This window comes from Asparagus officinalis, chromosome 1, assembly GCF_001876935.1.
Source record: "Asparagus officinalis chromosome 1, Aspof.V1, whole genome shotgun sequence".
Lineage (NCBI taxonomy): Eukaryota > Viridiplantae > Streptophyta > Magnoliopsida > Asparagales > Asparagaceae > Asparagus > Asparagus officinalis.
Window position 1 is genome coordinate 16,754,269 of NC_033794.1, and position 12,660 is coordinate 16,766,928.

Sequence of the window (12,660 nt, forward strand, 5' to 3'; positions counted from 1 at the left end):
CCCCACTAAATTTTAATAGAGAACCCCCAATAAGTTTTAAGTTTTGTCATTTAACCCCCAATAGCTTTTGGTAGAAAACCCCCGCTAAAGTTTTTTATAATGTTCAGATTTTTAAAGGGTTTTTTTGTGTGTAATTTTCAAATCTTTTAGGAGATTTTGTGTAATTTTCGCCTTATAAAGGAAGTATGAATATTTGTAACTATTGAAGTTTTTAAGTAGTTGTTTATAATTTTAAAAATTTTAAGGGTTTGCTTGTACGTTTTATATATTAGGAGGTCTTTTTGCAATATTTTCCCGGTTTTTTTTATATTTGAATTTCTTATCTAACTTTTTGTAACTTTCATATTTTTTAGGAGGTTGTTTCTAATTTTGAATTTTTTGGAGGTTGTTTCTAATTTTTGAATTTATAGGGTCTCTTTACAATTTTTAAGTTTTCAATTTTTTTATTTTTTTGCAATTATTGATTTCAAGGAGATATTTGTTATTTTAAAATTTTTTAGAATGTTGTTTGTAATTTTCTAACAAGTTTTTCTTGAATTTACGAGGACAATTTTTTTTAATTATGGATAGTCATTATTTCATTAGGATAACAAAATATTTGATAATTAAAATTTTTTAATTATGCATAGTTTTAATTTGATGAGAACTTTTAAGTAAATATATGATTAGATTTATTTTTTTGAGATGGGAGGTTTTAATAGCAAACTACCATTTATCTTTATATATAAAGGAAAGATTATTTCTTTAAATTTGTAATAACAAAATAAATTTATTTTTTATTATTACTTAGAACATGATTGGAATGTATTTAAAATGATAAAGGATAATATTGATCACAGAAAAAAATTTCTTAACTCACACTTTTAAAGGAAGTATGATTTGTCTCTTTAATTACGAAGGTAATTTAGGAGGTGAGAATATCTCATAATGTCATCTAACAATCTTTTATCTTTATTTTTAAATTTAAATATACAGAAACGAATGATAAGATAAAAAGTACTTTATTTTACTTGTTAGATGTCAAATTTAAATCTTTCAGTAGTCGACAGTTAAAATATTTATATATTTTTTCTCTAGGAAATAATTTTTTTTAAGTTCTGAGATTTCTATGTTGTAATTTCTTAATAAATGATCAAACATGGAGATTGAAAAACTATCTATAGCTTGTATCTTATTAAAGATATTTCAATTAATTAGAACATTATTACAATGAAATCATATTAAAAATATCTTTGAAATGTAACGAATTCTTTTGGATTTTTTTGCAAATTTTAGAAAATCTAGGACTTTTTTGTAAAACTTTTAACATTTGAAGTATTTTGGATTTCAACGCAAAATATAAAAATATCTTTGTAGGTTGATTTTTTTTTTTAATTTTCAAATTATGTCTTTCGGGTTTTTCTACGAGTTGTGTAAATTATATGGATTTTGGATATTTTCTAGCTTGGTCACGTAAAATTGACATTTGTCTCCTTAATTATAAAAAATAATTTAGGAGGTGAGCATATTTCATAATATTATATATTATCTTTATTTTTAAATTTAAATATAAGAAACAAATACTAAGATTAAGAGTTCTATTTTTTTACTTGTTACTTTCCCGATTCAAATATTTAGATTGTCAAATTTTTAAATATTTATTGTTTTCTCTATTAAATAAAATATGTAAGTTCTGAGATTTTCTATTTCGTAATTTCTGGAGAAGTAACTGAACGTGAAGGTTGAACAATTAAATATAACTTAATATAATTTTTAACATACTTAAATCAGATTTGAGCTTATATAGATATTAATTAGGATAGGATAATTGAAGCTTATATTTATTAATTAAAATTAATTAGGATGAAATATAATAATAATGTAATAATTAAAAGGGTCAAGTTATTTTTGTCCATATACGCTCCATTCTAAAGAAAGTATGATCCCTATAGGTGTCAAGATTTCAAAAAAATCAATATATGTCCTCAACAATTTAGTGTACATTGAAATTAATCAGAATGATGAAATTAGAAAGATCTAAAAGGACTCTAACTACCATTCACTACTTGATAACTCGCTCCACTCCCTACATTTTCTAATATTAATACAGTTTATAGCAATGTTTTAAATGTTGGATATCGGATTCATGTCGGATGGCTGAAATCCATGTCGGATAGCGAAAGTCGGGGGCATATCGGGGGACATGGACTAAATGTCGTATTGCCAAATTGGATGGTGCGCATATATATAATATCATGTCCTAAATGTAATCTAAGCATTCCTAAATTCAATATAAACATACTTTATAAATTCTAGAGATGGCGTCGACGATGGGTGGAATTCGACGTCGCAGAGAGACAGTGCCGACGACGGGACGTCATAGGGAGGCAGTGTCGGGCTCTTCTTCTTCTTCGTCTGCTCAGGGTCCTTCGGATGAGTCACGGACCACCCTTTCCTTTATCCCGACGACAGGATACCCTGTCGTCCTCGAGTTCGGTTAGGGTTCGGATTTCGGGACGCAACGGGAGATGGACGACAAGGGGCCGAGATGGAGATGAGGGAAGGGTGTTGTCGTTCACGAAAGGAGTGATGGGTTCCCAAACCCGCTGCAGCCCTAATTTTTCTTTTTTCTTTCTATCGGGTTCATAAGAAATCCTTATACATGAGAACGGGTCAAACGGGTTTGGATTTTTATCACTAAACCCAAACCCGATAATAAAAAACATATCTAAAAAAAGGTCATATTGGCCGATTTTTCAAAACTGAATAATCGGCCGATATGCCCGATATGGCCCCAATATTTCCGATTTGGCCCTGGAAATCGACATATGAGTTGAAAACGCCCATGTCGTGTCGCTCAAGCCCTCAAACCGACATGTCTACCAACATTTAAAACTTTGGTTTATAGCACTTTTAGTTATAATTTTCTAAAAATCTATTCATATTAGCATTGATTATTAATATGTTAAAAACATTTTTTACACACAAGTTTACTACATAATGCACATATCGTGCACCAGAGAACTAGTTGAAAAGAATTTTATGCTTATATGTCTGACTAAACTTTAACAAGTTTTTTGTTTTAGGCATTTAAATGATGTAGATGAAGATGATGAATGGATTGGGCTACGAATTTGGTATTCACAAGAATAAATGCTTAGAACTAAATTCTATATCTAGAGATCAAAATATTCTCACCAAAAAAAGAGTACACTTTCTAAAGTGAAAGGATAATTGCAACATAATTGTTTATGGAGAAGTCAAGATCATAACATATAAAAGCTCAGTCAGATCAAAGGTTACCAACCATTTTGAACCAAAGAGAAAAGTCACCAAATGGTTCAAGGCTAAAAAGAAATATAAATTTCTCATGATAGCCTAGTATGTGAAAATATATTAAAGTTCCAAGCAGGATAAAGTTTATGAAATGAATCAATTGTCACAAAATAAATAAGCAACTATGTCCAACTCAATATCTTATTGAAAGAGTCAAAACTCATTGCTTTTCCTTCAAATAGACCAACCATTGAAAGCAATATTCTCCATCTGTAGCATATTCAATAAAATCCAATCAAACTTGGATTTCTATAAATTATCCATTAGGGGTCCTTTGGTGGACGGGTAATAGAGTTGCAGCATCAAGTATTGCGGTCAAAATATCTTTCAAGTGTTTAGTTAGGCTAGCAACAAGGTAGTTGGGAATGATAATTGGATTTACACTTCGTAGAAAAAAGTTGCAACATTGCAAGTTCTTTTAGTTTTAATAACTACAAAAGGATTGTTTTACTTAAATACCCACAAGTTTTACCTCGTGTTTAACTTTGTTACCCCAAAGTTTTGTTGTCTTAAAAATACCACAAAATTTAAGTTTGATACCCCAAACTTATATTTTTTTTTTAGACTTTTGTTTAAGTCTAGGTAACAAAGTTGAATTTTTGTTAAAGTTTCATATCAAAGTTAATTGGTTGAACTTTGGGGTATTTCCTGCAAAAAAAAAACTTTGAGATAGCAAAGTTAAAAATGAGGTGAACTTTGGGGTATTTTATGGGCAAAGAAAGAACTCTAAGGTTTGAATTTTTGTTAAAGTTGTGTATGAAAGTTAATTGGTTGAACTTTGGGGTATTTTTGAGCAAAAGAAAACAATAGCAAAGTTAAAAATTGAGGTGAACTTAACTTTAGGGTATCAAAGTTACAAATGGAGTAAACTTTGTTGGCCTTCTTGTTTTGATGATGTTTAACAAACAATTTACCACTAATGTTGTTTGTCTAGTATTTGTGTTTTCTTATTTATTATAGACAAACAACGTAGTTGAAGGATGGATGGAATAGAGCTTCAACGATCATATTCAAAGGAGGTTGGTGGAATATCGATGAAGCTTATGCAATTCAAAGTTCAAGATCCAAGTTCAGCTTCATCCGCACAGTGTACCAAGTTGAGCTATAATGAAGATCAAGATCAAGCTTGGGTAATTTAGTTTAGGTTTTATATCATGTGTGTTAAGTACGTTAAGCTCAATATCATATACACACACATTTTATTGGTTTCCTTGTATATATATATAGTCATATATATATACAACACAAGTTTTGGTTTTTATGTTTATAAATATGAAATTACATATTTCATATTTATTATTGTGATTTGGTTTAACTACTTAGATATCAAACAAATATATTTTCATATACATACTCATAGGTTTCATTTTCTATTGTATTTGTGAAAATATTGTATTCTTAGTTTGTAGACTTCAATATCAGTTTATACATGTTTTACTAAGTCTATAAAAACATTTTACAAAGTTTCAAAAGTTGGTTTATGTCAAAACATCAAAATTCAAGTATATCATATTTTCATGTTTTGGACTATTTTGTAAAATGATGATAATTTTTATTTGGGAAGTCCTTTTTCGAAACCAGTCATTGTAGCATGTTTATTATCACGTCTACAATCATTCCCCAAAGTTTTACATTTTTTAGAATTTATTTGATTGTCAGTTCTCTTTCCAACGGCTATTTTTGTTACCGTTGTTGGGGCTGTTTTTGTCATTTTGTTTGGGGTTTTTGGCTGAGCTTCTTGGAGGCTATAAATACCCCATTGATCTCAGTTCTCAAAATGTAGGAGAATGTTTTAACAAGTTTTAAACGAGTTTAAGTTTGTTTAGTTTGTTTTTTGAGGTTTGCTGTTACAAAGAGGAGTTTGCATCATCTGTTGAGGAATTCATCTTCAATATCCTTTCATCCTCTCTGTGTTTTTAGAGAAGTTTCCTTAACTCTATTTTCTAGCATTTCTACTATTGTATTTCATATCAATCTTATTGCTAGTTCTTATTGAGTTAAGTTTTTATTTACTCATTGTTACATACACCCACTTTGAGCTTATTGTATTTGCATACATAGTATATTAAGATTGTGAGAGATTGTAACATTGAGTTGTGCTTATTTGAGTTCTCCCCTTGTATGAGAGAACAAATCATTTATTTGTTACATTGTGAGTGTTGTAAGGTTTTCGGTGAGCTAGAAACCGAGTGTGTTGTGAAGTTTTCGGTGAACTAGAAAACCGAGTGTGATTTGTGAACATTGTTCGGTGAGCGTTGAAAACCGACACTGTGAGGTGTAAACGTTATTCGGGTGAGCGTAGAGAAAACCGACACTGTGAGGTGTAAACGTTATTCGGGTGAGCGTAGAAAATCCGGTTGTGATAGTGGATTCTCCTTGGGAGTGGGGAGCGGAGACGTAGGACGGAAGGTCCGAACTCCGTGGTCATATAGTGTGTTTGAGTGTGCTTTAGCGTTCATTTATATTTATGTTCATATCTTATATCGCCATTGTCCATATCTCATTATTTATATGATCCACTATTTAGTTCATATTGTTTACGCCTTGTGTTAGTTTACATATCCTTACATATATCATATTATATATCTCTTTGGTAGGATATATTATCTTGTGTTAGTTTATATATCATTGCATATATATTTTTATCATATAGGATATATCTCTTTGTTGTTCATATTGATTATCCTAGCTTACATATCTTGTTGTATTTCATACTTGCTAGGATAACTTATTAATTAATTTTAATTGGCATTTAAATCGGATTAGATTAGCATAAGACTCTAATCACCCCCCTCTAGAGTCTAACAAACTTTAGGTTATTTAAGTACAAATAACTAAGAAAATAACAAATAACAACTAATGACATGTCATCGAGTGGGTTTCAAAGTAAAAAGTGTAGATCATTTTACAAAGCAAATTAACAAACAATTGATTTGGAATACTAATACATTTTCTGTAACAAAAATTGTAAACTTGTTGATTTTTGCAACTAATCAAACATTGGATATGGATCTGGAAAACATTTCGGACGATAAAAATAGAAACCTCCAAATGATGAATTTGTGGTCAATTTCTTGTAAGAAATATAGCATGTAGTTTTTTTTTACATGCAATATCTTTTGTGTTTACAATCGCAGCATAGCAAACAACCCCTTAATGCAGCCTACAGTGTTTCCTACTCCCCTTCTAGATATTTCTCGCATCTTTAAAATTATTCATGTTGTGGTTATGCCAAAAGAACCCTCCACTAAGTTCTCTTTTCCTAAAAGCTAAATACACAAGTTCTTGCGAGTTATGATTATTAACCCTAACATCATCATTTAAGGGGGGGAAAAGCAAAATCAAATGTCATGAGGAGTTTGCGGTGGAGATCTACCTTGGAGTTTATCATATGAGACAACGAGAATGAAGACGCCTCACAGTCATGGGTTCTAGTGAAAAACTTTGGATCTAAACGAAGTTCTTTGAAGAGAAATGCAGGTCAATAAACATTTAGTAATATAAAAACTATGGAGAAACAAGATTGCATGTTACTTTGTGAATCTCGGTCATCTACTACAGGATGGTCCTCACTAGTAGTCCATCTCTTGGTACCTCACTTAGCAAAATGGATTGCCACTCCATACCATTTTTACTTGTGCAGACATACACATCTAGTTGATATAGACTCCTATTGACAGTATCCAAGATTCAAATAATATATATCAAAATTCAAATTTTGGTTTTTAAATTGAGAATTTATTATATTGGGTGCATGGATAAATTTAGTGTGGTCATCTACCCCCACTGATCCTATAAAATTAGTTTCATAAAAAAAGTATTTAATATAAAATTATTTGCGCCCATGATCTCAATTATAACTCTAATCTCATCCCTTTAGGTTGCCCCATCATCCACAAATCCCCATGTAAGGTTGCAACCCGCGTAGCCAAAATCCTTCCACTTCTGCTTCTGCCTTTCTCCTGAAAGCAAATCATGACCAAAACACATGTCATTTTCCCTAGAGAAAGTATAAAGCCAAAAATCAAAACTCCTTCTCTCCATCTTCTTTGTTCACTTTGTTCTGTTTAATACTTTCTAAGACAACCACGAGTGCTCTCTGCAGAAACTATAAAATTTTACCCTAAAATTAAAATAAGTTGGACATTTTTAGAACTTCTGAGAAACTCATTTGTTTTATAAGTTGGAATCCTTGAAAGGAGGGCCTGCTGCTTCTGATACGGGTGTATCTTCTTCTCTGCTTCGGGAACTTAGTGATCATCATGGGAGCTTGAGGATAAATGATTCTCATGATAGCTTGAGTATAGAAGTGTGGGCGGAGCCGCGGGTAGTGGCGAAAACGGTCAAAAGTAGGAAAACGACAAAAATCAGAAAGCTAGAAAACAACTCTGGCCGGTCGACCGACGAGCTAGCACCGGTCGACTGATGAAGCTATGTCGGTCGACCGAACAATCATCCCCAGTCGACCGAAAGCATGCACGCTACAAGTCGAGAATTAAACGTTCGGGTCGGTCGACCGAGAGGGGCCGACCGGTCGACCGATGGAGGGAATGTCAGTTGACCGAATCGGGTTTCCTAGGCTGATCTGGATTCCTGTTTTGCACGAATCCAAGTTGGGTTTGCCTTGGTTATTTACCACTTTACCACCCACATTGTTTTAAGATATAAATAAAGATTGTTTAGGGTTTCTAAACATCAGATTGGAATTTAAAGAGGATAGAGAAGTTTTAATATATTCTAGAGAGATTTTGAGAGAGATTTTGTAATCTTTTATTTTTCATAATCTAGAGAATATATTTTCCTTCGCCAATTAAATTGTTTTGTATGTTTTACTGTTTTCTTCTCAAAACTCACATTTGATAATTCCGCGATCAAATGTGCTCGCTCAGCGACTCGTATCAGCTTCTTTGCTACCTATCCTTTCATAGTCCTTGTAAGTTTTCACTTCTTTTTACTTGCAAAGTTTAAAGTTTCTACATAAAATTTGGTGTTGTTATGGGACCATTCATGATCCTCTTATTTATAGATTTTAAAGTTTAATTTTTAACTACTATTTATAGATTTTAAAGTTTAATTTTTAACTAACTTATTTGATTACAATTGTGCAGCATTTAGACTTGTTGCTTGCATCTTTCTACTGTTTACCTCTCCATGCATTGGTGAGAGCCGACGAAAATCATCTTCATTCTAGGAATTATTTGCTTCCTAGTGTGTTAAGAACTTTAAACACCCATTAAAAATTATATGTTCTTTTATCTCCTCTTTTCTTGTTTACTGTTAAAATAGCTATGGTTTTATTTAATATTTTGAGTGCATAATATTAAATTGTTAAGTGTTCTAAATATTCAACTAGTAATTTTAGTTATTTATTATAAGCTTAACTATATAGAAAAATGTGCAATTGCGTGAGAGATGATTGGTTGAATGATTGCTTGGTCGCTTGTATTGAAAGAGACGTCTTTGATATCATAGACAATGAAAGAATAACACATTGTCATCAAAACATGAAAACGCGGAGGGAACAATTGTAAAGAATTTTATATACTTTTATTCGATTATATTTTTTTTGCTTATATGCATATTTGATGTCGTTACTATTTAGCTAAAAATGTCATATATTTATATTTGAGATCTTGCCCCAATTACCAAAGTTTCTGGGTCTGCCCCTGATAGCATGTGATCCAAGGTTTTAAATATTAGTTATCGGGGATTTATCGGACGATCAAAATCCATATCGAATAGCAGATATCGAGGATAAGTAGTATTTATCGTAGAGACATTACTGGATGGTGATATACATAATATAATATTCTAAAATATAATCTAACCATACTTAATGAAATATAAACATATCATAATGTAAATAATTATATTTAGGATCATTAACCAATGGTAGAAACTCAGGTCGGGTCGGGTTTAAAGTGTATTAAATAGGTGCTTGTTGTCTGAAATCAAAAATCAACCCAAAGACTGATAATTCCGATTTTTGGACCGACAGTATCGGCCGGTAACTCACCTTATCGTCACATTATCGGCGATAAACATTCAAAAACTATAACCGATTTAGAATCGAACTTATCATAGCGAAAGGCCCCCAAAACCGATAAAACGCCAATAATATCGGTTTATTGACCGATATTTAAAACATTGATGTGATCAACTAGAAATCAAGTATTTAGAAACAAAATCTCAGAAATTTCAATGTAGTTTAACCATGCATCTCATGTTTCCAGAAACAATGTTTCAAAATTTTCATAAAATATTAATTTTTGCCCCTAGATAGATACATATTAAAAAAATGTTGAAATTATGTAACTTTTTGTATCTAGGTATGTTGAAACTAAAAGCACTTCAAATATACATACGGGTATGATAGATATGAGGTAGAAGTAATGTGCTACCAAGCATAAGGGGTGGCATGCGGTGTGCATAATATGCATTCGTGCACGCATGCGTGCATAAGTGTGCATGCACACGCACAACAAGTTTGAAAGACATGTTTCTCTTTATAGGAGGAAAACACTAGAAGAAGCAAATGATTACTAGACTGCTCTTCAATTGGGATGTACCCTCCATTCCTTTCTAAGGCTATCTTCCAAAGGATTCTTTAGTTTGACATGCAACAAAACACCTATGGGCTTTCCTTTCCCCCAAAACAATTAAGGAAAACAATGTATAGGTACTTAATTAAAGGTAAATGTTCTTCAATAGAGATGATATGCTATGATCACCCTATATCCAAATTGAATACCACCAATAATCTCAGAATGCAATTGAGGTGCCTAGCTACCAAATTTACTAAGAAACCAGCAGATTCTCGGATGCCAAAATCGAAATTCACCAAACATACAGTAATCTAGGTTAAAGAAAAGGGAATTACTAACTTCGACTAGGATCAAACTCAACCGTTTGCTTCTCTTTATCCTCAGCCTTCATCTGCTGCTCTTCTTCAGGAGCTTTGTTCACATCCATCCCCGAGTCTCTTACGAAAAAACTGAAACCAGCACAACAAATCAAAGATTTTGCGGACTCAATTCAATCTTCCACCTAGGGTTTCTATCACCGCAAGGAATTGAACGGCATTAAATTGCAAAATATTGTCAAGAAACCTTACCTCTTGTTTTGATTTGGTGCTTAGGGTTAGGGTTTTCTGGAGCGGCGAGTCTCGAGATTTTTTTGGGTGTTTCGAGAGGTCGGAGGAGAGAATAAAGAAGGCGGGCTCGGGTTCCCGTCCCTCAATCGATACCCACGCTTTGAATGGGCCCCGCTGACGAGAAATTGAGGCACGGATACCGGGTGAAGCGAAGTGCGTGATGTTTTTGAGTTTTGAGGAGCTTCTGCTGCCATAGATACGTAGAAAAAAGTACTGCAGAGAACCCCTCCAAAATATTTTTATTTATGTAAAACACCTTTGATCAGTTTAACCGTCTAATATCGTAAACTTAAACTCATTTTTTAGTTTATTTATTGTAAAAAAATTATAATTCATTTAGTAAATCTTCATAAGAAGAGTTAAAAAGTAAAAAAATATAGGTTGTTTTTGTGTCATGGAAAAAATAATGTTAAATATTGCATGGTAAATATAATGAAGCACTGAATTGAGAGGGAAAAATTTGTGGTTTTTATTATTGTTAGAAATATAAGAGCTTTTGAATAACATGCATTGCAATAGCTACAAAAATTGATCATCGATGGGGTTGCTTTCTTGTATTAACGAAAATCAATTTTACTGCAATACCGGTAGTATCTATGTGCAATCATTTATATTGTGTTACAACCATCAGTTTTAAAATATGTATGAAGATATCATTAGATCCATACTATATGAATTTCTACGCAGGGCGCTTTCATGATATTTAATACCCTTGTTTGTATATACTAGTATAATGCATGTGCTTTGCATGTGGACATATTTTTTATATTTAATATTATATTATCTAATAAATGATATATAAATATTCTATAAAGTTATTTTATTACACTATTACTAAAAATTAAGTTATACTATTATTAGTACTTATACTGTTATTAACGTACATTTAATAGTTATTTAAATTTGCTTATTATTGTGTTATTAAATATTTTATTTAAGAGTATAATTATTAAGCAATAATGCAATCGTTAGTTTAGGTAACACTATTGAAATAATTAAATAATTTATATTGTTAAATATTTATGCTATGTAGATATCTTATTACAATATTAATTAAAAAAGAGCAATAATTCTTAATATTATATGGCTTTACGTTGTAAAGAACATTAATTTTTGACAATTGACATCGTCTTAGTAATAAAAAAAATTAGACATTATAAATTAAAAATACTTTTATTTAGGAAAAATACTTTATATAAATTATTAGATCATTGAAATTTATGAGACGTTTACTTTTCAACAAAAAGTGTATGTCTCATAAAATTCAAGGATCCAATATTTTTATATAAAATTCTTTTCTAAATAAAAGTATTTTAAATTTATAATATCCAATTTTTATTACTAAGATGATATTTTAACATCAAACAATGTAATATTGCTTACAATATTATTATAATGTCCAGTTTTCCCTATTTATAATATTATTGATAATTATAATTATATAAAATATTTTATTAAATAAATAATTTAATATTTCATTACAATTAATAATACTTTAATATAAATTATAATTTTTATGACTTTTATTGTTATTATAAGTTATTAATATATTCTAGTGAATGACCAAATGTCTTGGAAAAATAAAGAGTAAAATATATGTCTCATAAATTTCAATGATCCAATATTTTATATAAAGCAATTTTCATAAATAAAAGTATTTTTGATTTATAACTTACAGGTTTTTATTATTAAGATAATATTAATTATTGAACAAGGTGGTATTGTTTACGACATAAAGAATCATTCTCTATTTATACCATTATTTATAAATATAATTATGTACAATAATTTATTAAATAAATAATGTTCTACTTTATATAATTAATTACTCTTTATATTAAATTATAAATATTTATGAATTTTATTATCATTATAAGTTATTAATATATTCTAGCTAATGACCAAATATTTTGAGAAAATGACGAGGTACATAGTTAATGAGGGGTTATGGATAATTAGTTTTATAAATAATGGTATAAATGTGAGTTGTAAAAAAATGAGAGGGTAAAAAAGGAAATTAAAAGTTTTGACGTGAGCATTTCTCTTTTATAAGTAGCATGTATGTAAATACATGTTATGCTGTTTTCAATCGCCAAAGTATGACCTTTTGCCAGATACGGACAGTTGTCCCCCTTCATGCACTGCTCAATCCAAATTGACGGTCAAAACAACTAAGGATCCTGTGACGCCCA

General features: G+C 30.7%; 1 protein-coding gene across 3 annotated transcripts in view; it reads right to left on the minus strand.

The window, feature by feature from the left end:
* Positions 1-10,655, minus strand: part of LOC109819687 — a 24,407-nt gene extending 13,752 nt beyond the window's left edge. For all 3 annotated transcript variants that reach the window (XM_020385524.1, XM_020385515.1, XM_020385508.1), the window contains exons 1-2: positions 10,430-10,655; positions 10,200-10,309 (exon numbers count right to left, since the gene is read on the minus strand). In XM_020385524.1, the coding sequence (XP_020241113.1) occupies positions 10,200-10,287 (88 nt within the window). In that variant the 5' untranslated portion in view covers positions 10,288-10,309; positions 10,430-10,655. The remainder of the gene's footprint in view (positions 1-10,199; positions 10,310-10,429) is intronic.